The sequence below is a fragment of the Macrobrachium nipponense genome, chromosome 37, assembly GCF_015104395.2.
Source record: "Macrobrachium nipponense isolate FS-2020 chromosome 37, ASM1510439v2, whole genome shotgun sequence".
NCBI classification, from domain to species: Eukaryota; Metazoa; Arthropoda; class Malacostraca; order Decapoda; family Palaemonidae; genus Macrobrachium; species Macrobrachium nipponense.
Window position 1 is genome coordinate 7,059,778 of NC_061097.1, and position 24,761 is coordinate 7,084,538.

Consider the following 24,761-nt stretch of genomic DNA (forward strand, 5'->3'; position numbering starts at 1 on the left):
TTATTTGTGTTTGACAAGCGCAGCAAGAGGGATACTTCAATAAAGTTTTGGAGATGTGAGAACAAGAATGGATGCAAAGCCCGTACTCATACTAAAAACGATGGAGTAACAAAGGAATTGAATCACCATTCTCATGGTAGTTCAGCAGCAAGCGTCGAAGTAGCTGAGATTAAAAGAAGTCTAAAGCGTCGGGCTGGAGAAAGCTAAGATCAACCATCAACAATTATAAATTCTTGCACGGAAAATGTTTCTCAAGCCACTCTAGGAGCCCTTCCAAAGTTGGACGCAATGAAGCAAATGGTAAGGAGAAAAAAAAATGGACTTCGCCCCATCAAACCCTATTCGTGTTCGTGAATTAGTCATCCCCGAGGAATAAAAAAATTATGTGAAGAATAATGGTGAAAGTGAAAACTTTTTTAATAGCAGACAGTGGTTATGAAGATAAAAGAAACATGATTTTCGGAAGACAGATCTGGACTGCGTTTTTACTAGATTCCGAGGTTTGGTATGCTGACGGAACCTTCAAGTTAGCTCCCCCGTTATTTGTACAAGTTTATGTAATTATGGCAAGAAGACATGGAGGAGTTCACCCGGTTTTTTATGCCTTATTACCAAATAAAAAGCGTGCAACTTATGTACGCATGTTTCAAATGATGAGTGACGAAATTCCTGGATTAAACACAAGCAGAATATCGTGTGACTTTGAACAGGCAGCTATATCAGCAATGGAAGAATGTTTTCCAGGAGTAGTGATACAAGGTTGTTTCTTCCATTTAGCACATAACGTACTTAAGCAACTTAAACAAATTGGGCTTCAAGTAGCATTGTGTTTTATGCCTATTCCTCATTTGGATACTTACATCGATGCCTTGTCAGAAGACTTGCCGCAAGAGCTTCAATCACTTATTAACTGGCTTGAGGATAATTACGTTGGACGACCCATGAGAAGAGGCAATGGTAGGCGCTCGCCTCTTTTCCCTTCTAAAAAGTGGAATCAATATGAACGAACCATCGCTGGACTGGACAGAACTAATAATCACGCAGAAGCTGCGCATAGAAGAATATACACGGAATTAGGAGTTAACCACCCCGTGATATGGAAATTTATCAACTCCCTGAGAAAAATTCAAAAGACTCGCGATGTTTACTATGAACAATTGGTTGCTGGCCATACTCCAAAACAAAAACTTCTAAAGTATTTGAGAGCTGGCGAGCGCATTTTAAATATTGTAAGCCAATTTGCTCAGAGAGAACCTCTAGAATATTTGCATGGCTTAGCCCACAATTATGAAATTCACTGAGTTTTAAATAATTTTTATTTTATATGTCAAAATAAAGTTTTAAATACTTTCCTAGTTAAATTAGTTTCATCCATTCCTACATATTTTTCATTCTAGCGCCAAAATTATTCTTTTTTTTTGGGGGGCGCCGAACTGTATGAGGCCAAAAGAATGAGCCCAAAAAAAAAAAACGGCGCCAAAAAGCACTAGACCCGATATCTGCATCGGCCTTGGTTATAGTGCAGAATTCACATTCTCTCTGATCGTTACTGACAATAAAAACCGATGTTATTTTAGAACATTTTTAATGTTCCTATCTGTTGTGTTTTATGGAGAATGGTTCCAGATATAACTGTATTTATTGCACGAGAAACAATGAGCGCTTTATTGAGCAGTGACAATTGTCTTTAAACGATCATATTTATTGCTTTGATGTTCTGGTTCATATGGCAAGATTGTTTTGAACAATACGGAATTGAGTTTTTTATTTCAGAGCAGAATGTGAAAATAACAGAACTAAGGTCAAGGATCTGTAACAAGCAGGTGAAGAAATCGTCACTTCTGTGGAAATAATTATTGTGGAAAAAATAATTTTATAGGCTTTAGCACTTACCGTTGAAATTTTCATGTGCGCTCGCTTGCGTTTGTGTATGAGAGAGAGAGAGAGAGAGAGAGAGAGAGAGAGAGAGAGAGAGAGAGAGAGAGAGATTCTTATATTAATTGCATGAATATCTGGGATGAAGTTGTAGGCCTCCACACTGGTAAATAAGATTTATGAATTAACAGAGCACTATAGAATGATGACAGTTCATAAACATTTAGAAGACATGTAAACCACTTTTACCAAAAACAGAGATTAATATAAGTTTAGTAAATGAGCAATCTTAGTCAAAGACATTTATTTTTTTATTTTATTAAAAGAGAAACAGAAAATCATTCAAACATGTATGATTTCATTCTGGAGTCAAGGCATCGTGATACTGATTGAACTGTGAGTATAAAGAATAGCATAAATAATTGCGTATCAAAAAGTCACACTAATTCTTGTTAACTGATTTACAATTATTTGTTACTATCATTCAAGGAAATATACAGAACACGGATGACTGTATTCAAATCGCGGATTATTGTCTCTCTCTCTCTCTCTCTCTCCTCTCTCGTCTCTCGTCTATCTCTTCTCTCGTCTCTCTCTCTCTCTCTCTCTCTTCTCTCTTCTCTCTCTCTCTTCTCTTCTCTCTCGGTGCTTTTATCTTTTTTTTTTTTGTTGCTATAAAAATTATAACTGAATCCGATTTCATAATATCAACTGGCAAGGCAAGTTGCCTTGGAAAGTCATGGATATTGGGAATGAAATACACAGAAACTTCCTGGAAAGTAGGAAATTACCAATGTTCGCGAACATCAATATAGAAAAACCAAGTTTTGCTCCGATCGCTTACTTGTATTAATTTCCAAATCTTTGCTTTCATTTTCATCATCTAAATCTTATACTTAAGTGAGATTCGCGCACATCTTAAAATATTTCAAAGAAGTGACTTTGCAAGAACACCTTCCAAAAATGGTATATATATATATATATATATATATATATATATATATATATATATATATATATATATATATATATATATATATATATATATATATATATATATATATACATAATGAACTGTTCGTTCCCTCATTGATAATGTATTCTAACACTCATAAAAATGGCATTGCCTGGAGGGACGAGAGTTAATATGGCCAATATTACTGAAAAAGGAGGAATTTACATAAAGTCTGGACTTTAGTTTTAAATTAAATATATTTCCATTAACTTATGGGTAGGTCCAGGAATTAGTGAGGTGGTTGATTGTTGGTCCACTGGAAACACATGGCTAGGAAATGAACCAGACACGGAGATCAGAATTTGCGTAAAATGGGTTATTTCAATGCAAGTCTTATTCCAAAGGGTTCCCAATTATTTCTCCCATAATCAGGCACGGTGTTTGTCTGCAAAAAGATTGCATTTTAGCATCAGTACTAAGACGAGGAACATGTGGGAAACGTTACATACTACTTGCTTTTAGCATAAATATTACAACTGATATATATGTATGAAGATAACTTTAAAAAGAAAAGTTTTATAAAATGACAGATAAGGATTATAAAGGAATGTATGTACCTAGAATCCAACAGGGGTACACTTTAAAATGTTTATATAAGTTTAAGTCCAACTGCTCAGAAGCAGGGGCAAGACAATACAGGGTTGTAACTGAACATACACAAAATTTCATTATGGTAAATACTAAAACCTTTCTTGTAAGGTAAACATTCACAAAAAATATTTTAAACATACATATACAAAAAAAAGTATCTATATTTAAGTATGTATTTTTATCCTTAAGATTCATTCTTAAATATGTTATTAATACAAGAGTCCAGATAATACAAGTCAGAGCTAATATAAAAATTACAATTGGAATTAAGTTGTATAATAATAGGTTCTAAATGATTTTGTGACAAAACATCTTTTGATCTTGCAATTACTGAACTGATGTTCTAGTTTATTTTGTGGTTGTTTTCACTTAAATGAATGAATATTACATTGGATGTTTGCCCAGTTTTGATAAAATACTTATGCTGTTTAATTCTTACTTCTAAATCATTGCTAGATTGGCAGACATAAAATGGGTGGCAATCCATACATGGAATTTTATAAATTATGTTGTTGCTTTCCTAAGGATATTTTCTATTACCATTCCTTTTAGTGTGTTATAATGAAAAACGAGGTTGACCTTAAAAAATTTTAACAATGATTTTATGGTTTCAAAATCACTAAAATATGGCAAGCTAAGAATGTTCTTAGAAGTATGTTTCTCCTTGTTGCTTTCCAAATAATTTTTTTTTTCTCTCCCAATTTTACTTATATATTCATTTTCTTGATCCAAATATTAGGACTGACAATGTACTATGCTCCTAAAAACATAGAAGAAAATATTGATATTTTGACATTAAGAAGGTGGCCTGAATGAAAATGGAATTTACATTGAAATTGTTCTTTATGTATTAAAACATCTAAGGAAGAAAGACTAAGTAAAGGAAGTCAAGTCTAAACGCCTAGCAGTATCATGGCTTTTGTCTATATATATATATATATATATATATATATATATATATATATATATATATATATATATATATATATATATATATATATATATATACACACACACACACACACACACACACACACACAAACACAACACACACACACACACACACACACAAATATATATATATATATATATATATATATATATATATATATATATATATATATATATATATATATATATATATATATATGAAGATAAAATACTAATAAATCACTATTTGAATATTGCAACCATATATTTCGAGCACTTCCTTCTCTGGAGATATGATGTGTTATAAGAGTATATATACAAAGCATATGTAGGTGTGGCTGTAAGTCTCTATCGTTATACTGGAGGACTGTATATTATATATAAACCTGACAGTTGGACTATCTAGGTATGTGTGAGAGTATGTTTGCTATAGATGGCGAAACTGCTGGACCCAATTGAGCCAATCGGACCATATATGTAGCTTTTATAGTCGATGGTTTTTAGGTGGGTGCCATTTTCATCCAAATATCTTGCCGGATATCCGGCCATGCTAACTTCTTTCATATTAGTTATAGAGAGAGAAAAAGTAAAACTCATTGGGATACATACAGTGAGTAGGATATTTTTCTGTCTTGATATCACAAAAATCAGGATATCTGACGGGATATCCGGCCATGATAACTTCATTGATATTAGTTGCAAAGAAAAACGATAAGTAGCATTTGGCTGTTCATAATGAGTAGGGTTTCTATCATGGCATCACAAAAATTCGGATATCCAGCTAACTTCATTAATATGCATCGTGAAGCAGCCAAATTTGATTTGTATTTGATTTACTGATATTGTGCCATTTTAATAATATTCACAAAATGTTTAAATTTTGTCAGAATATTGAATTTATTTTTGATGTATTTGTATACTCTTACTGATGATCTTATGTTTATATAAGAATTTTTAAAGATGCCCAATAAACAAGTATTAATAAATATTAAAATTTAGTATTTATCCATGAATATGAAAGATCCTTATTATGATTCACCAATATGATTTGGAATTCAAAAGATTCCAACATAATTGTATTATGAATACCATGATTGTTAAGCAAATGTATTCGAGTATATGCGGCATTTAAAAAGAGCAATATTGGGTTGTTATAATAAGATTAGTGAAGTTACACGACAGCAATGCCTGTCCGGTTGTCCGACGCCCGTCACCCGCTGGCTAGTCCTTAATGTATAGGTAAATCGCCCGAGCTCTCCGAAGCATATCGCACTGATCTTTTGTGCTATGTTAATCTTTACGAGATGGATATACCCGCCTCCCCAAGGTAAATCTCATTAGAATTGTTACACGGCATCATGTGAACTCCGGCTTCTACTCCTCTTTTATTTAAGTATACGTTAATGAGCGAACCTCCGATGGATTTTGGATAATGGGAAATGAAAGGATTATTAGACCTGAGGCGCTCTGTAGTTTTTTGGATGTTTTCATCGTAGGGAAGTTTTCTTTTGTTGTTAAAATCTCTTTGTCTCTTGTGAGTTGGACCTCTGTAGTATGTTACATTCACTTCATTAATAGCCTTCTCGATAATGTATGGTGGGTAAAGCAGTTACATTAGGTGTTGGCGGATCGTGTTGAATTCGTTATCTACGTATCCATTTGAACCTATTCTAAGACACCTGATGAAAGGTTGCACCCGACCATGATCTTTATCGAGACATTATAGTAGCTTAAGAATTAAACATAAGAAACAGCGAAAGTGGGTGTCTTGTGTACTGTGAAGGCATATCTGTTCTGTTCCTTTATGATTAGTACATTTAGGAAAGGCAATTTTCCATCTTTTTCCCATTCTGTTTAAAATTTTATGGCCAGAACGGGCAAATTTCGTCTATCGAAAAATTTATTAAAATCTCTCTAGCTATTATCCCAGTAAGTAAAAATATTATCTACGCATCTAAGTCAGATCATGCGGGGTTTGAAAGAAGACAAAATTTCAGTTTCGAAATATTCCATGTATTGGTATGCTAGAAGGGGGGAAAGGAGACTGCCCATGCTACAGCCAAATTTTTGTGTGTAAAAATTACCATTGAAAGGAAACACGTTGTTAGTTACACAAAGGTTAATTAGTTTGTGTTTTATTAATGTCAAGAAGAATATGTTCTCCATATGGTTGTTTGTTTGTATGGTGTTTTTTACGTTGCATGGAACCAGTGGTTATTCAGCAACGGGACCAACGTCTTTACGTGACTTCCGAACCACGTCGAGAGTGAACGTCTATCACCAGAAATACACATCTCTCACCCCTCAGTGGAATGTCCGAGAATCGAACTCACGGCCACCGAGGTGGCAGGCGAACACCATACCGATCACACCACCGAGGCGCTTCCATATGGTTGTGACATCCCTTTTAGAAAAGACAGTACGTCGGCGATCGGAACTTTGGTACTTAATGACTCGACGTCTAGGCTGAGCAATTTAATGTTATTTGAGGGGCTATTTAAGCTGTTAACCTTTGGTATAAAATCCTCTGCATGCTTAACATGGGAGGATGAGAAGGTTCCCAGAAAGGGTGATAACAGGTCTACAAGCCATTTGGATAATTTACACTTGAAAGAGTCCATGCTAGATATTATGGGTCGTAGAGGAATTAAATCTGTATGTATATTTTTGGAGGCCATAAAAGTAGGGGACAGATCGGTTGATTATTTTCTATGACTACTAATTCTATATTATTATTACCCCCTATGGACCTAACTCATTTGTTAGACTGGGCAGCAATATTTGCTGTGGGCTCTTTCGTTAATTTATCATCGGACTCCGCATCGTTTAAAAGTTCTTGAACATGTTGATGTATGCGTCTCCTTATCTAGGAGAACTATTTTCCCGTCCTTGTTTGATCTTGTGATTATGATATCCTCCCCTTTTATTAACCCAACGAACGCATTTTTGAATATTTTAGGGAGCAAGCTTTTTTTTCCAAGATAGTTAGCAAAATGTCTTTGATACATGCATCTGCTTTGTTACAGTTGTTTTTTGCAAAATGTTTATCAAACGCAACCAAGCAATTGGGGTTACTTTCAGGACATGGTTTATAGAGCGAATGAAGCACCAAGATTTAAGACCGTCTGTTCTTCTGTGGTGAGCGGATGGTTAGAGAGGTTCAGTACATTATTGGGTAAGCCAAGATTATTCCATGCGCTGTTCCTAATTACTCTTTTTAATTTGTTGCCCAGATTTGTGGAGTGGGTCTCAGTGTTTTCAGTAGCACCTGCGAGCACAAAATAGGAAAGGTATCTGTACATACTACCATTCCGGCACATGAGGCAAAGTGATGTGGACGACTGGCTGATTTTTTTTCGCATCACATACTAGATGTCTTGGTGTGTGGAGGGTATTCTGTCTTAGAGGAATCCGGAAATGGGTCTGAAGTCGATGTCCATCGCGTGAAGTCGTACATTTTCGGAGGAACTTGTTCTCGTAGATATTCTTGTAAAAAAAATTTTCTGTTTCTTGTGTAACCCATGAACTAGTCGTCCATATCGTCTAAAGATGTGCTTGGTTGATGGGGTGAAGCCGAAAATCTGACGTATACTTAGATTTTCCATAATGGTCAAATATTGTTTTATGGGTCTTTTATCTTCAAATAATATTGTTGTATTAGAGTAGTATATGTATTTAAACACACACAGACACAAACACACACAGACACACTCACACACACACACACACACACTACACACACACACATATATATATATATATATATATATATATATATATATATATATATATATATATATATATATATATATATATATATACATATATACGTATATATATATATATATATATATATATATATATATATATATATATATATACGTATATATATACATATATACGTATATATATATATATATATATATATATATATATATATATATATATATATATATATATATATATGTGTGTGTGTGTGTATGTGTGTGTGTGTGTGTGTGTGTGTGTGTGAGTGTGTGTGTAAGTATACAGCAGGGTTCACAAAACACATCAAATAAACAAACGGGATAGTTTGGTTATTTGTAAACCAGATAAAGGAAAAGGTGTGGCACTACTAAGTAAACAAGACTACATTGGTAAGGTTAATAACATCTTCCTGACAACACTAAATTTCGATCACGTGGAGAACCAAAATTCTTGGACATTTACAAAAGAGAAGACAAATTTAATAGTTTTTTGAGAAAATTAAAAAATGAAGGAATTTTACATGAAACTACGTATCATAAACTATTTGTGACAGGGTCTTCTGTTAGTATTTTATATGGACTCCCTAAAATACATAAGGAAGGAGTTCCTATAAGACTCATTATGGCAGCCTATAACAGCCCTTCTTATACAATATTGAAATACCTTGTCTCATTACTCGGTGAATTTGCGTACAACGATTTCTCACTTAAAAATTGATATGAATTCCAGAAAGAAATAGTTTTACAAAATGGTGATCTACACATGGCAAGCTTTGATGTAGAATCTCTCTTCACAAATGTACCTCTAAATGAAACCATTAACATTATTTTAGACAAGATTTTTTATGACGATCATGTGGTTTTTAATGGTTTTAATAGACAACTTTTTGAGACGTTTCTTGAGCTTGCTGTGCAAGACTCTATGTTTGTTTTTAATGGCCAACTCTTTTCGCAGGTCGATGGAGTTGCAATGGGCTCCCCATTGGGGCCTGTGTTTGCCAATATTTTTATGTCTTTTAAATAAAAAACTTTTTAACCAGCTGTCCAGATATATGTAAGCCTGACTATTATAGACGATATGTTGATGACACATTTGTACTATCCAAGGAATCATGGCAAAGTGACATGTTTCTGGACCATATCAACAGTCAACATCAAAATATAAAGTTCACCATGGAAAAAGATAACAACAATTGTCTACCTTTTATAGATATCAATGTAAGCAGAGACAATGGTGATTTTACTGCACCTGTTTATCGGAAAAAAAAAGCGTACACAGGACTTGCTAACAACTACTATAGTCCATGTTTTAAGAATTTTAAACTTAACTCCATATATACTTTAGTTTGTAGGGTTCTTCGATATTCTTCGAGTTGGTCTCTGTTTCATAATGATATTTTGTTTTTAGTCATTTTTTTCTCACAGAAATCATATCCTAAAAATTTGGTTTTTAAAGTAATTAACAGGCTGTTGTCACATCAATTTTCTAATCCGACGCCCTATTATAATGTGCCAGAGAAAAATATTCTTGCCACAATCCCGTTTATTTCGGACAGCAAGTTTTCAACCAAGCCTAAACAAATAATTGAACAAGAATTTGGATGCCCTAAGATTCAATTGATTCTAATCAATCCACTCAAGATTGGCGTATTCTTTAACTACAAGGATAAACAGCAGACCTTCATGATATCCAACATTATTTATAAATTCTAGTGCCCCGGATGTCCGGTATTATGTTGGGTCTTGCCGCATGTTACTGCAGATGAGATATTGTAGCCATATGGGATACAGTTTTAGAACGGGCCAGAAAATGAGTAAACCTGAATTTTCCAATATAAAAAGCCATACTTCTATATGTAAAATCGAAGTTAATATAAAGCATTTCTCCATTATTACCATAGTGATTACCTAACAACCCTTGAGCCCTTATACATCAAACGGCTTGTTCCTTCTTTGAACTCTAACGTTTCCGCTTCTCCTCTTTATCTAGCATAACTGAGGTCGTAGGTCGGTGTAAAAGCTTGGTCATTCGTTCTTCTCCTTCTCCTTTGATGGGTTTGGTGAAAACTGTTTTTTTTTTTTTTTTTTTTTTTACTGTTATCTTTTAAGTTATAATTTTTGTTTTTTAAAATAAGTAACTTTTTTATTCTGTCATAACTTTATTTTTTTTTTTTTTAATATTTTTTTTTCAATTCTAACTGTAATTATGTATATATATTGTCGCCTGCCAGCTGTGATCTCATTGGGATTCTGAAGATCTGTAGGCTACATTAAACAGAGTTACACATATTAACAACTGCAATACCGGGTACGATGTAATAACTGAATTACCTAAAATAATTATTTATAAAGTTAATGCTTAGAGTAAAAACATGATTTCCTTCGACGGGTCTTACACAGAACAACTAGACACAAACTAACAGTCGAATAAGGGCGTCTATGATCACTTGGAACGGCTTCGTGCAATTGTTTCTGTTTAACACCGTTACATATGAATGATATTTAAAATTCTAGCGACAGACGACAGGGATATTGTAAAGAATTTAAAGTACCTTTGAGACAAAAACGCAAATAAAAACTTCATTGAATTGTGCAAAAGGTTTAAAGCAAATATTTTACTTGACAGTTTGATGCTGGAAGCACAACTAAAATCACTTATCAAACATAACTATATAACTGCAAAGGGAGATTTATGTCACTGCACTGAGTCACGTTTACACTGGAATAGGAATTTTGGGGAAGCAAAATCAAAGGGTGATTTGAGGATTAAGTTTGGGAATGAAAAAGGTTGTTTAGGAATGGGAGTTACACACTGGTTTAATTAAAAAAATATAGTTCTCTCAGCACATTACTTGATATTTCAGTGGACCTGACGTTCGTTGTAGTGTAAGCCAGTGGGGATGATGTCCGAAGAACCTGGTTACTTCTTGCTGCCAATGAAGAGAGTAAGTAGGGTACGACTGTATTGGTTGATCTCACAAGACTGATGGTAGAAGGTTTTGGCTGTGATGGTGAGTTTGGAATTCACCTGGAGTATGAGTTCATTATGAAAACGGTCGTAGGATTCTAACATAAACCAAGGCACTGGGCCAGATGAGTCTCTCTGAAATTGAAAGGTTGAGTGTATAAAGTTGACTAACTACCGGGTACATTGCTCAATCGTTAACGTTTCTGAAACTGTTTATCATTTAGAAAAACAAAAAAAAACGAAAATTCCTCCACATTTAGCGAAGCGGTTATGGAAATCCTTAAAAAAGGGATAAAGTTACTTGTTAATTGACTAATTATTTTTTTAATTATTTCTTTTACTGAATTAAAAAAAATCTTTAGGAAAATGCAGAAACTTTGAAGTGTCCATTATTCTTCGTTATTTTTTTTTTTTTTTTTTTTTTTCTTTTAATGCGACGAATCCCTCCTGAAACCTTTACACCGGAAAGGACAAGTATTCTCACGCTCTCTGCTGAATCCAGTCGCCTCCATCTGCTTTAAGGTTACTGATGGAGCCAGAGAGAGAGCAAAGTTCTTAACATTTTGGTCAGGGAGGCGTTTATGGACCATTTACGTTCGGTAACGTACTTCTATTGAATCCCTAGGCATCAACCTCTTCCCTTGCTGTTAAAGAAAATACTATGATTTTCTCTCTCTCTCTCTCTCTCTCTCTCTCTCTCTCTCTCTCTCTCTCTCTCTCTTGCCAACGGTGATCCAAAGGCAAAAGTAATTTTTCAACCCTATTATATTTTAAACAGTAACCGGAAAAAAATCTAATCTGCTTCAGCTCTTATATAAGCAATAATAATATCATTAAAAACATTAGTCGTTGATACATTTATATCACGATTATCACAATGACTATTCAGTATCTATGCAAAGGTCTTTGGTTTGTTTATCAGTACTTTAACTGCGAACCAAATAAGAACCCGAATCTCCTACAGTAAAATTTTTGCTTCCGACACCAATGATTTTGCTTTGTGTTCCTTTAAAGTTCTGTCCACAGAAGGAAACATTGTTTGGAAACAAAGTTTGTAAACTGTTTGCAAACATTCTGCAAACTGATTACAAACAATGTTCCCTAGTGTGGACAGGCCTAATGTTACAGCGAAACTAAATGGAAAAAGATAACCCACTCGAATTCAGCTGACACCTTCGCTGGATAAAGTTCATCCGAAGGGAGACGATCGTCATTTCATAAGCACTAAATGGAAATTTGTGGGTTGGTCTTAGCCGTTATTAAAGCAAATACTATTCCTAAGATGATCCTGAACCTATTCTTAATCGCTTCCCTACCACATAACGCCAATTTAATTTTATTTATGACTATTATTTAGCCTACGTTAGACCATAATAGTTTGTTATATTAAACACTCCAAGCAGCTCTCAAATGAGATTATGATGGTATTGCGCCACGGTAGCAATCTAGTTTACCGTCTGTGTCCTTTGGGGAAGAAAATGTTTGATTAATATATGTATATCCTCATAGTGTTGAACTACGTGGCTATAAACTGTAATGTTCGGGAAACAAATTTATTGCCTATTTTTCACTATCTCTCTCACACAAGTATACATACACAGAATTGCAAATACGTTTCTTATTTTCAAATTATTAATCATCAGGTTTACGGTTTAGTAGTCACAAGAGTCGTTTCATACTAAGAGATGCCAGCGATGAATCCCTGAAGAGTTGGAACTATTCCCGCATTTGTAAATTAAAAGTAGTAATCTGGAAGATTTCTCTGTCAAGGTGGATTATGACAGGCTTAGCGACTATTCACATGCAAACCGCAAAATGCAAAGGTACAGGAGTTAGCTGTGTTTAAATACTAAAAATAAGAAAAAGGTTCGCAATCTTCCATGTATCCACTTCATAAAATAATCCAAAATCTTTTTTACATTTTCCACCAAATCTCACAAGTTCAAAATTGTGATTTTATCATGAAAGCTTAGTGCAACATTTGACTTCAATCTACATTTGTTTCCTTCTATTTACTGGATCCATGTTATTTTTCTGCTAATTTTTCTGTCTGTTCTCAAGTGCAATAATTTCGTTTTAATGTGGAAATGTCATTCAAATCTAATATTTGGTTCTCTCTTGATATTGATCACTTATTTTTGAAAAATCATAAAGCTCTAGTTAAAGTTTCTATAACAGGAGTTATGAAAAATGTAATAGAATTCCGGAGCCGATCTGTAAGCATTCATATCTAACAAACATTTTATTTATTCTCCTTCTAATGCAGTTTTAATTGTTCAAGCAAATTAGAGTCTGGTAAAACATATAATATTCACTTTTAGAAAATCATGTTAGTATAAAGAAAATTATTCTCATAGTTTTCACTTATGATTGTAAAATGACATTACATTATAAAAAAAATATTTGGACGTTTCACTATCTTCTGTTGACATCATTATTACATGCAGTATAAATAAGAATAGAAAATACTCTGTTACTCTGTTATCAAAAAGCAAAAACCATGGGAATCAAGACATGGTAAATGTTGCTCACGATAGATCATATCAAGGAATGACTATTAAAGAAAATCTTCCTATCCGGTGGAGTTATGGAATAAGGAACTTCTTCCTTTGCTTTGAATTGAAAATCATTTAGTAAATACAGATTTAATGTAATGTCCACGCAGAATTTATCTCTCTCTCTCTCTCTCTCTGTCTCTCTCTCTCTCTCTCTCTGCTCCTGAATGGTATGTGTTGAAGCATTTCCAAACTATAAACATACTATCAATAGTTAATTAACTAGATTTTTTTTTATTCCAAGTAGCATTTCTACCAGTTCCATAGTCACACTCGCAATAAGAATGCGGAGAATATTTAAAACCAGTATTTGTAAGTTAAGAGTTTTCAGTCACTGCTATTGAAAAAATTAATTATTTAAACTGAATTCGCCCCTGTGAATAAAATATTGTGGAGAATGCTGATACATTACACATAAAGTACAGGTCATGCGTTGCAATGTCGTAAACGTTCATATGAGATGAATGCTTATCTTCCAGTAACAATCAACAACCGGTAATTTATAGGAATAATGCATATCCGTCAATTGAAAAGAAGAAAAGAAATGAATAGAAAAGATGGCTGAACAATATTTTCTCATAAATTTACTTTAATCATGACGTACAAAAATTTGGTTCTGTTTCTTCCTTTGACTTCTAATCCTCATCCGAGGTATTTATCGATAAAATTTGCTGGGAAGACAGCATTTGAAGCAATTTTTGTATTAAGGTAAATGTTATTTGGTCATCGGGTTACGTTTCAGTACCACATTAACAGAGAGAGAGAGAGAGAGAGAGAGAGAGAGAGAGAGAGAGAGAGAGAGAGAGAGAGAGGATATAAAAAAGGTCATCTATAATTACCTACAGGTACTTATTCGCATACCTAGATTCACAAAAATTTCCTAGGATATCCATTTGTATTCTCTGGAAAGGTCTACTTGGTATCGGATATGACCCTAATTTGCAAGATGTTACCCTTGCAGGTTTGCAAGCATTGCACACTGTACAGTTTTAAAAAAACTTTCCACATATTTTCCATATTTTTCCAAATATACTCAATAAGCATCTCTTTATGTTTTTTCTATTCCCAAATGTGGACTATCGAACTTGCAATGTACTATATCCAAAACTACTGGAATTAGGACTTACAGGATTATGATCTGTGTCGCGTCTCCTTTACTTTCGCTAGTCCTGAATTTATATTTAATTTTCCTGATCAACAGATTACCTTCTAATTCTAAACCTGGGAGGGGTAACTTAAAACCTTTCCAGACTGATTCCCCTCTGACGAACACTTTTATGTCTGCCAAAATTTCATCCTCATCTTGCCTTTTCTCTGAAACTTATATCCATATCCCATTGTATATGATCACTAGTAACTGGCCCAACTTGAAATCCTTCTGTATCATAAAAACTTCTACTAAGTGCATCTGCGACTACTACATTTAATTTGCCTTCTATATATCTGAGCTTTGCATCGAAGTCCCTGATTGTTAAGAACCATCGAGCTCTTTTGGGTGACAAATCGGGTTTATTAAAAAGATCCAATAATGGCTTGTGGTCTGTAAGAACTTCTACTTCATTCCCCATCAGTAGCATTTTAATATGAACCAAACTTGATACTATTGCAAAGGTTTCTTTATCTACGGTAGCCATTAGTCTTTCATTACTGCCCTTTGTCCTAAGTTGCCTGGTAAAATGGGATGGAGCTTCCCATCAAATTTTTGCATAAGGCAAGCACCTATACCCTCCTGACTGTCATCAGTCACTAATGTGAATGGTTTGCTGAAATTTTGAAATTTTAGAACTGGGGGATTCATTAATGTTTCCTTAAGTTTCGGAAAAGCCACTTGTGGTTTCTCCCCAATGAAATTGAATGTCTTCCCGCAATAAATCTGTTAGAGGAGCTGCCTTTCACAAACCTATGAAAATACCCCCGCCATTCCCAGGAATGACCTAATTTATTTCTTTGATTTCGGGGTAGGAAAATCTGCAATTACTTTGGCTATATCTTCATTTACTCTAACTCCCGCTTTAGATATGACGTGACCTAAATATGCAATTTGCTTCTTCAAGAAAGAACACTTAGCTAGCTTAATTTTCAATCCTGTTAACCTAAGTCTCCTAAGTACTTCCTTAAGCACTTCTAAGTGTTGCACGATCGAGTCTGTTGCAATTAATATATCATCCATGTACACAAAAACATTTTTACCCAATAACCTGTGCAAAGCTGTGTTTACTAACCTCATAAAGGTCATATTCCTTACTATTTTCACTAAGAGGGACTTGCAAAAAAACCTGTGCTAAATCGCTTGAGCTAAAAATATCATGTCCCTCAATTTCTACAAAAAGATCTGGTATGCATGCTACTGGGTAATGGTCAGAAATTGTCTTCTTGTTCAAACGTCTAAAAGCAACCGTCCTTCTTAGGCGCTCCTAACAGAAGAAAGTTGTATGGAGACGCACTTGGTCTAATGATTCCTTCCTCTTCCTATTTAATGACCTCTTCTTCTACCTTTTGTCTGCTTTTGAAGGGTATGCGATAAGCAGGAATAAAAATGGGTTTCGTACCTTTCTTTAAGTTCACCTTATATTCTAACACATTAGTCAATCCCAGTTTATCCCCTCGTAAAGCTACCGTGTCTCCAAATTCTGCCAAAAGTTCGCTTACCGCTTCTATTTGCTCTTTATAATCTGCATTAGCTAAGTGTTCTCTAAATATTTTCTTCCTTGATTGCATTTCTGCCTCTAAAAACTCAGTTTCCCCCTCTACAATAGCCACTAAACCACTGCCACTACGGTGCTAATAACCCCTCTTAGTTTCTTGCTACCCTCAGTTACGCATAGTCTTTGTATCTGGAATTGAAATAACATCCTCTGATAAAAACATCTTTAAATTGTGGTTAGTACTTCCCTGTTCCACGTCCCCATAAATATCACCGCCCGTAGTTCTCATTGCATCCACCAGGACCCTATTGTTAGTATCAGTATTAGTATCAGTATTAGTATCACCACCCATTCCATCATTGTTAAATTGCTACCACCGTGGCCCTCAATATCCTGTTGATCATCACTGACACCACCACTGTTATTCCCCGTATCATCAGTGTGAGTTCTGGTATCAACACCCGCCATATTCTTGTTATCATTGCCATTAACACCGCTAAAATCACCCCCATTTTCACCCCCATTTTCTCGGTATCCTTAGTTCTACTCGTGTCCTCATAAAGGATAAAAACACATGGCATTTAAACCGTTATGCCACTAACACCTGTATGGACCGATATCCTGTGTCTTCTACATGCAAGATGGCCCAGTAAAAGTCTGTTGCCCAACGCAACCTTTTTTATAACCAAAAATGGTTCTATTACCTCTATATCACCAGGAGTAAACCATATTCTAATGAAACCCAAGGTATTTAGTTTATGGGCTTCCACATCACACACTGTCTCCATTGAGGGTTTTAAAGAGTAATGGGAGAACATGGACTGATACAGGTCATGGTCCATTAAATTCACAGATGATCCTGTATCAATAAAAACTGGGCTATTCACATCCTCCACTGTTCTATTACTATCGACATGGACTCTGGGGCGTCCCCCACGCGACCACAATGGCAATTACAAATCATCTGTACCCTTTTTGTTGATCAGCTTTCCAAAAATTTTGCCGATCCTTTTGCCCTTTTGAGTGAGAGGCCTGGGAAGTTCTCGTATTATAACTCCCAAATTTCTGAAGTGTAGGTCTCGTATCCTTCTGTATCTGAGACGGACAAGCCTGCCAACAGTGAACCGCACTTTAGCATATTCCCCAATATATGACTCTCATACTTTCTTTGTGTGCCCTGGTTTATTACAATTGCAGCAATGCAACTGCTGTTGCCATTGATCAATCAATCTTCTCTTATATTCCACTTTTGCACACAAAAACGGAAGAAGGAAAATCTGAGTTTCTTTGCATTGTAGTTATTGGACCGGTCCCATTAAAAAATTTACTATCCACCATGGGACATTTGGACATATGTTTCTGAATTTGGGAATAAATTAGTTCCTCATCTGATGTAGATTAAAATTTTTTATCAAAACTATCTACAATGGCATCTGGGACATCATATAGAAGCATTGCGAAATGCAACAATTTATGTAAAGTGTCGAGTGAGATATTGTTCCCCTTTACCCATGCGGAATTTCTCAATTTCTGTATCCATTCTCCCACTGAGTCAAAAAGTTATGAGCTCTGCTCAATAAGGCTTGCCGTCCCTTTTCTAATCTTTTACAGTCCCCTTAAATCTCTTACCATATCTCCGTGTTCCTTCGAGCCATAAGCTGCCCTTAGAAATGCTTGTAATTCGGTCCATGACCGACATTTTGTGTACTGAAAACTACAGCATCTAAATGTCAAATTCCCTTTATTGAAATCTGACAAGGCTTTTGCCTCTGTGAACGCCTCTGCATCATCTTTAATTCCTTTGGTGTTTAAGTAGTTATTCACTGCCTCAATAAAAATTTGCACTGGCTGGGACAGAACGCCATTGACAATGCCTCGAAAAGGGTTAACTCCTGCATTTATGTTAGTTATCTTGTGCACCAAAGTCTGACTTGTACCTGCTTCGACAATTTTGTCTTCTTTATGGGAACTCATGATTAAGTACTCGCCCCTACCTCAGTAACATCGATATATTTATGCCCACTCTAACCACAAACACAAAAATTATAATATATCATTCACCAATAAAATTAAAAAAAAACATGTACCAATTCCCAATAAACTGCTACCACTTCAAGTTGCTACCTCGCATGTCCAAGGTCAATCAGCTGATCCAATGTGTGTCACTATGCCCACAGTGTGTGTGTATAACTGAATCACGAATGTTTGGAACGTGATAAAGGCATAAATAAAGGTATAAGCCACGTAGCTGAAAGATCTTTCGACTCAAAATCTTTTACATAGCAGTCTGACTGACATACATGAGAAACTGAGAGGACAAGCAAGGGTCATACAAGTAACAGATAGGGATTATAAGGAGATTAGTACCTAAAATCCACCACACCTGGAGAATTAGTAACCTTCCCATACGAATATAAACATGGCTAGAATTTAAGAGGTTTACATAAAGATTAAGACCAACAGCTCAGACACAGGGATAAGATAATTAAAGGATAATACTGTGCGGCAACTGACCACATTCGAACCTTTGGAAAACAAAAACTTATTGACAAAACATATTAAACATATATATACAAAGAAAATATCTATGAGGCAACTAATTTGTATTTAAGTCTGTGATTGTATCTTTGAGGTGATTCGGAAACACGTTACAAATACAAGGGTCTAAATGAAATAGGCCACGACTAATATTAAAATTACAATGGGAAGTAGGTTGTATAATGGCAAATTTTAAAAGATTTAGTAATAAGACACCTTTTGATCTTGCAATTACTGAACTACCAGTCCAATTTATCCGATGGTTGTTTTCACTTAAATGAATGAATATTGCATTAGATGTTTGCCCAGTTCTGACAGAATATTTATGCTGTTAGATTCTTACTTCTAAGCTATTGCTAGATTGTCCGAGATAAAAGAAGGGGCAGTGCATACATGGAATTATATATATATATATATATATATATATAATATATATATATATATATATATATATATATATATATATATATATAATATATATATATATATATTTGGGAGAGAGAGAGAGAAAAAGAGGGAAAGATCAAGTTGTCAGTTCTTGTGGAATTATAAAGGAGTTTCCTCTTCATGACACTTATTAACACTCGGACGGCCAAGCAGTCCTTTTGACTGCTTTTGAAATTGAAACGCTTGGCATGGCTTAACTACCATCGTTATTTAGTTGATACACCATGACTTTTCCTAACTTAGTGCGTAGTTCATTTTGCTAAAAGAATTTAGGTTTAGTTTGCTTGTTACTTTTGAAAGTAACAGCCCGCACTCCCATAAACGGCCAAGCAGTCATTTTGACTGCCCGGTCTAATCTGTATAAGACGCATAAGGAATGACATGTTCAGTTCCATCACAACATACACTTCTTAGCTTGATTAGAGAGAGAATACGATAGTAACCTATATTCGATGTTATCACTTCAGAGGCATCATCACCCTCAGATTGGATGACTTCATCATCAGAACTTGATCCTCTTCTTGTACAATGTACTCATCTTCATCAGTGCTACTTTCCCCACCAGGATCTGAATCTTTCAATAATTTTACTAATAATTCATCCTCATTCATTTTCTTACGAGACATGTTGATAGTGGGAATACTAAACGCATACTAATCAAGCTAAGAAGTGTATGTTGTGATGGAACTGAACATGTCTTTCCTTGCGCGTCTTATACAGATTAGACCGGGCAGTCCAAATGACTGCTTGGCCGTTTATGGGAGTGCGGGCTGTGTATATATTATATATATATATATATATATATATATATATATATATATATATATATATATATATATATATATATATGTGTGTGTGTGTGTGTGTGGTGTGTGTGTGTGTGTGTGGTGTTTATATTTCATGTTTTTGTTATTATCATTATTATTATTTTTATCATGCTTATTATATTTTGTTGAAATATTAGACTATTGTGTAATTTTTTCTTCCTGTATTCTTTACATATATTCCTTACGTTTTACAGAGGAACTCCCTTCTCAAGACGAGGTTTCATCATCAAACACGATTAGAGCTAAATGTGGTACGGTGTGGAAAGTAAGATCTCGAGCAGCTGAAGATTGTGGAAGATTTACTGAGCAAAATATTGAAGGAAACTCCTAGCCCCACCTCCTTTGCAAAACGTCTCGTACAAAAAAGCAGCTACATGAGTGCCTTTGGGATATTTATAGATGATTTTATCATTCAACATATCAGGAAGTGCACTGAGGCTCAAGGCAGAAGAGTCTTGTAAAACGATGATTACAAAGTATCTCATGAAGAAATTCTAGCAGTAATTGGAATCATGTATGCTCATGGGATATTGGGAAAGAATCAGTCAATTATCATCTATGGTCAAGAAAATGGATTCCACCCTTTTTCAGGGATACAATGCCAAGTCACAAATTCAAAGATATGATGCGGTTTATAAGATTTGACATAAGAACAATGAGGTCAGAACGTTTACGTACAGATAAATTTGCTCATATTTCCGATGTGTGAGGTAGATTCATTGGGAATTCTAGAGCCGCTTATAAGGTACACGAGAACATCACAATTGATGAACAACTTTTTTCCTCAAAATGCAGATGTCCTTTTCTGCAGTATATGGAAAATAAACCAGACAAATTTGGAATACAGTTTTGGATTGTTACTAATAAAGAATCAAAGTATATGTTACATGCATTTCCTTACTTGGGAAAAAAATAATTTCGACCAGCAAATCAACACTTATCAGCTCATGTTGTGCTAAGATTAATGGCACCATTCACTGGGAAAAGTATAAATATCACAACTGACAATTTCATCACATCACTTCATTTAGCTAAACATTTGAAAGCGAAAAAAAAGAACAGTATTATTGGCACAATGAATTGAGCCCGCAGAGAAATTCCATCTCAAATGAAGTCATGGAAAGGCCAACTGTATGATACATGTCTGCTAAGAATAAGGAAACAGCATTGACAATATACCAAAGCAAGAAAAACAAGACAGTTTCAGTCGGAGGTGGACAGAAGAAGCCAGAAACTGTTGTGTATTACAATGCAACAAAATTTGGCGTAGACGTACTTGACCAAAACGCACGTAATTATTCAACAAGGTCCCCTTCCAGACGTTGCCCTGTGCGTGTATTTTACAATATTCTCGATTTTGCAAGTATCAAAGCATGGATATTGTATTCAGAGGTCAGAGGATTAACAGAGGAATCGGCAGATTCTTTGAAAAATCTAAAGATGGCAGAAAGTGCCGAAGATTCTGATGAGATTTTGGAAGAGGATAGTAGTAAACCAAATAAGAAACGGAAGCAATGTCAGATCTGATTGTGCAAAAACAACAAAACCGTGATGACTTGAAAAAAATGTGAGAAATATGTGTGTGGAAAATGCACTGCTGTAACTAAGCAAATTGTATTTTATAAATTGTGCAATAAGTGAGGATATAAATGTTCTTCATCATAGACCTCATATATTAATTTTATATCAAAACAGCAAAAATATGTCACCAAATCAATATACATGTTTACTTTACTTATTGCTTAGCTAATACCAATTAGCACCTAAACAATATTGAGGACAGGTTTCCCATAATATATAAATTTTTATTTGCTTTGAATTTCTATAACTTTTTCTTATTATTGTACATTTTTATTAGAGAAAGAAAAGAGGAAGTTGATTTTTTTTAATGAAAATGTAATCCTATAAAGGAAGTACCATTAAGAAAGCAAAAACAAAAAGTTTTTTTTTTAATTCCTATAGCAATTTAGACTGGGAAAAATTTGTAAAACTAACATGTAATTCCTCTTTGACTTCCATGTAAATGGGATACTTACTGACATAAAGTCACAACAAAACTACTAAACTAATTTTATTGGGTAATTAGATAGTTTTCTATAAAAACAGTCAAAATGACTGTTTGGCCTTAAATGGTAGGTGTTGGACCTTGGCCGTCCAAGTGAATGAGACAAAATTTTATAAAATGAACAGTGTTTGTCCGGATTCGGCAAAAAAGTGTGACGGAAGAATGAAAATTTTTTATCTTTTTATTTAGTATATATATTATATATATAATATATATATATATACTATATATATATATATATATTATAATTATATAATATACATATATATTTTTTATATATAGTATATATATTATAAAGATTATATATATTTTTTGCGCCAGCAAACTCTTCTACTCTCCTCTGTCTCCTCTCTCTCTCTCGTAAATAACCAGACTTTAATCATAATAACGAAAAAAACTATTAAACTTGCGGCCAAACATTAACCTTTTTAAAATCCCCTTCAAAAGCCCCTCTAACAAGTTGAACGATTCAGGCTTAAATGATGTTGAAACCAATATATCAATTTTGTGAAATAGGGACAGAGGAAATTATTTCTGAAACATTGTTCTTTTATCTGACATTTTTTTTTTTTTTACTGAAAGAATGCTGAATAGTTCAAGACTTCGAATTTGTTAGTGATTATTATAAAGATTGGAAGAGAACAAATTTAAATAAAGAATGCAACTAGCCATTTAATGTGTTTGTAACATTTTTTTCGTGAAACTGGCTCAATAAGAGCCATAAATTGTCAGCAAAATTCTTACGTGTATGTACGCTCTAAAGCAATTGACCTATTTTCAAGAATTTGAATATGAGACCCAGATGTTCACACCAGATCTCTAAAGTTACCTAAATGTTTCTGTAAGTTTTTCCTTTATATTAAAAACACCTAAACAATATTTCTGAGGTGAAAATTCTTCATCGCTCCGGGTCTGAAACCGACATTTCATGATTAATTTCATGGGAATTTCAAGATCAAAGACAAAAAGTCAGTGAGCTTCCCATTACGTAATGTAATTGCATGTGTGCCTGCTTGCGCCCAAACATTCTAAAATGAATATACGTTGTACGTCAGTGCTTGCATAAACAAACGTAGGTTGAGAGCGTGCGCGCTCTCAACCTTAAACACAATTCTTGAACACTCAGTACTGGGCAATAAGTCTTTCTCGTCTCGTTTATCTTCTTTAGTGTCACGTCTTTGATGGAGGTCTTCCATTACTCTCGCTTAAGTCAGAGATGGGGTTACATCGTGTTATTTTGCCCTTCTTAATCCACCCCTTTTCTTTTGTAAGTGTTTTATATATATATATATATATATATATATATATATATATATATATATATATATATATATATATATATATATATATATATATATATATAATATATATATATATATATATATATATATATTATGTTTTCGTTCGTTTCTCCTTTTTCTCGGAATATTATCCGCTTTGCATTCATATTCGTTGACTAGATTTTTTTTTCAAATACATTTATTTTGTTAAACATTACTCTTGTAGGTGGGATGAGGCTCTGTACATAACTGCATACCTCAGTGCAGATCCATTAGGCCTTTTCATTTATATAAACGATTGTGATCTTCGTCTTCGAATGGCTGATTATTGCCTGCCTTTCCTACTCTTCTTACCATGCAGGCAAAGAGAAGTTTTCTTTTTCCTCTTATCCCTACAGGTGATGATGTCTCATACTTTTTCTCCTTAATGTTTAGTTCGTTCGATATATTTCCTTTCTTCCTGCATCCCTCCAAAGAAGCAACGTAGGTATGGGAATAGTTTATAATTCCTAATACCTATACTTATATCAAGACATTTAATAGAATAAGAATTATGATTAAAACCATCAATTCTATATATATATATATATATATATATATATATATATATATATATATATATATATATATATATATATGAATATATATATATATATATATATATACATATGTATATGCATATGTGTGTGTGTGTGTGTGTGTGTGTATTTCCTACCTATTGGGTAACGAAGATGTGTGGTGTAGCACTGGGTTCAAATTTCCAGCGTCTGTCGATTGCTTGCCTTTTCAAATTGACAAAATACTTAGGGTAACAAAAGTACTATTACACTCTTTATCGTAGAGAAATAAAGGCAAAAATGCATTCCATTTAATTTCATCGATAAGAAACGACAGGAAAGTTTTCCTGTGACATTTCTCGTGCAATATCCCTCTACTCTGGACAGGTATCTCTATTTTGGTGCCCCTTTAAAGGTTTGTGGGGTCGAGCTTGACCCAGAAAAATTTTTGAAAATCAAAAAACTGCAGCTATGTTGCACATTTTAATTTCTAAAATCATTTTCACTATTGCCGAACACTACTGAGAAGATAAATCATACCCATCTACAGATTAAATATTTATTACAAATATATTAAAAAAATAAGTATGTTAAAAAAATTATTTATGAAAATATTTACAAAAAAAAACATGCTATATACACACAAAATTTGAGGGAATCCTTCCTATAACTATTAATTACAATATGTAATTTCCAGGAAAGGTGTCGGACCCATAGAGGTA

General features: G+C 34.2%; 1 protein-coding gene across 1 annotated transcript; it reads left to right on the plus strand.

Moving 5' to 3' along the window:
- The first annotated feature begins 395 nt into the window (after window positions 1-395).
- On the plus strand, window positions 396-1,301 carry LOC135209279 (uncharacterized). Its single transcript, XM_064241987.1, has one exon. The coding sequence runs from the start codon at window positions 396-398 to the stop codon at window positions 1,299-1,301; it is 906 nt and encodes a 301-aa protein (XP_064098057.1).
- Window positions 1,302-24,761: the final 23,460 nt, after the last annotated feature.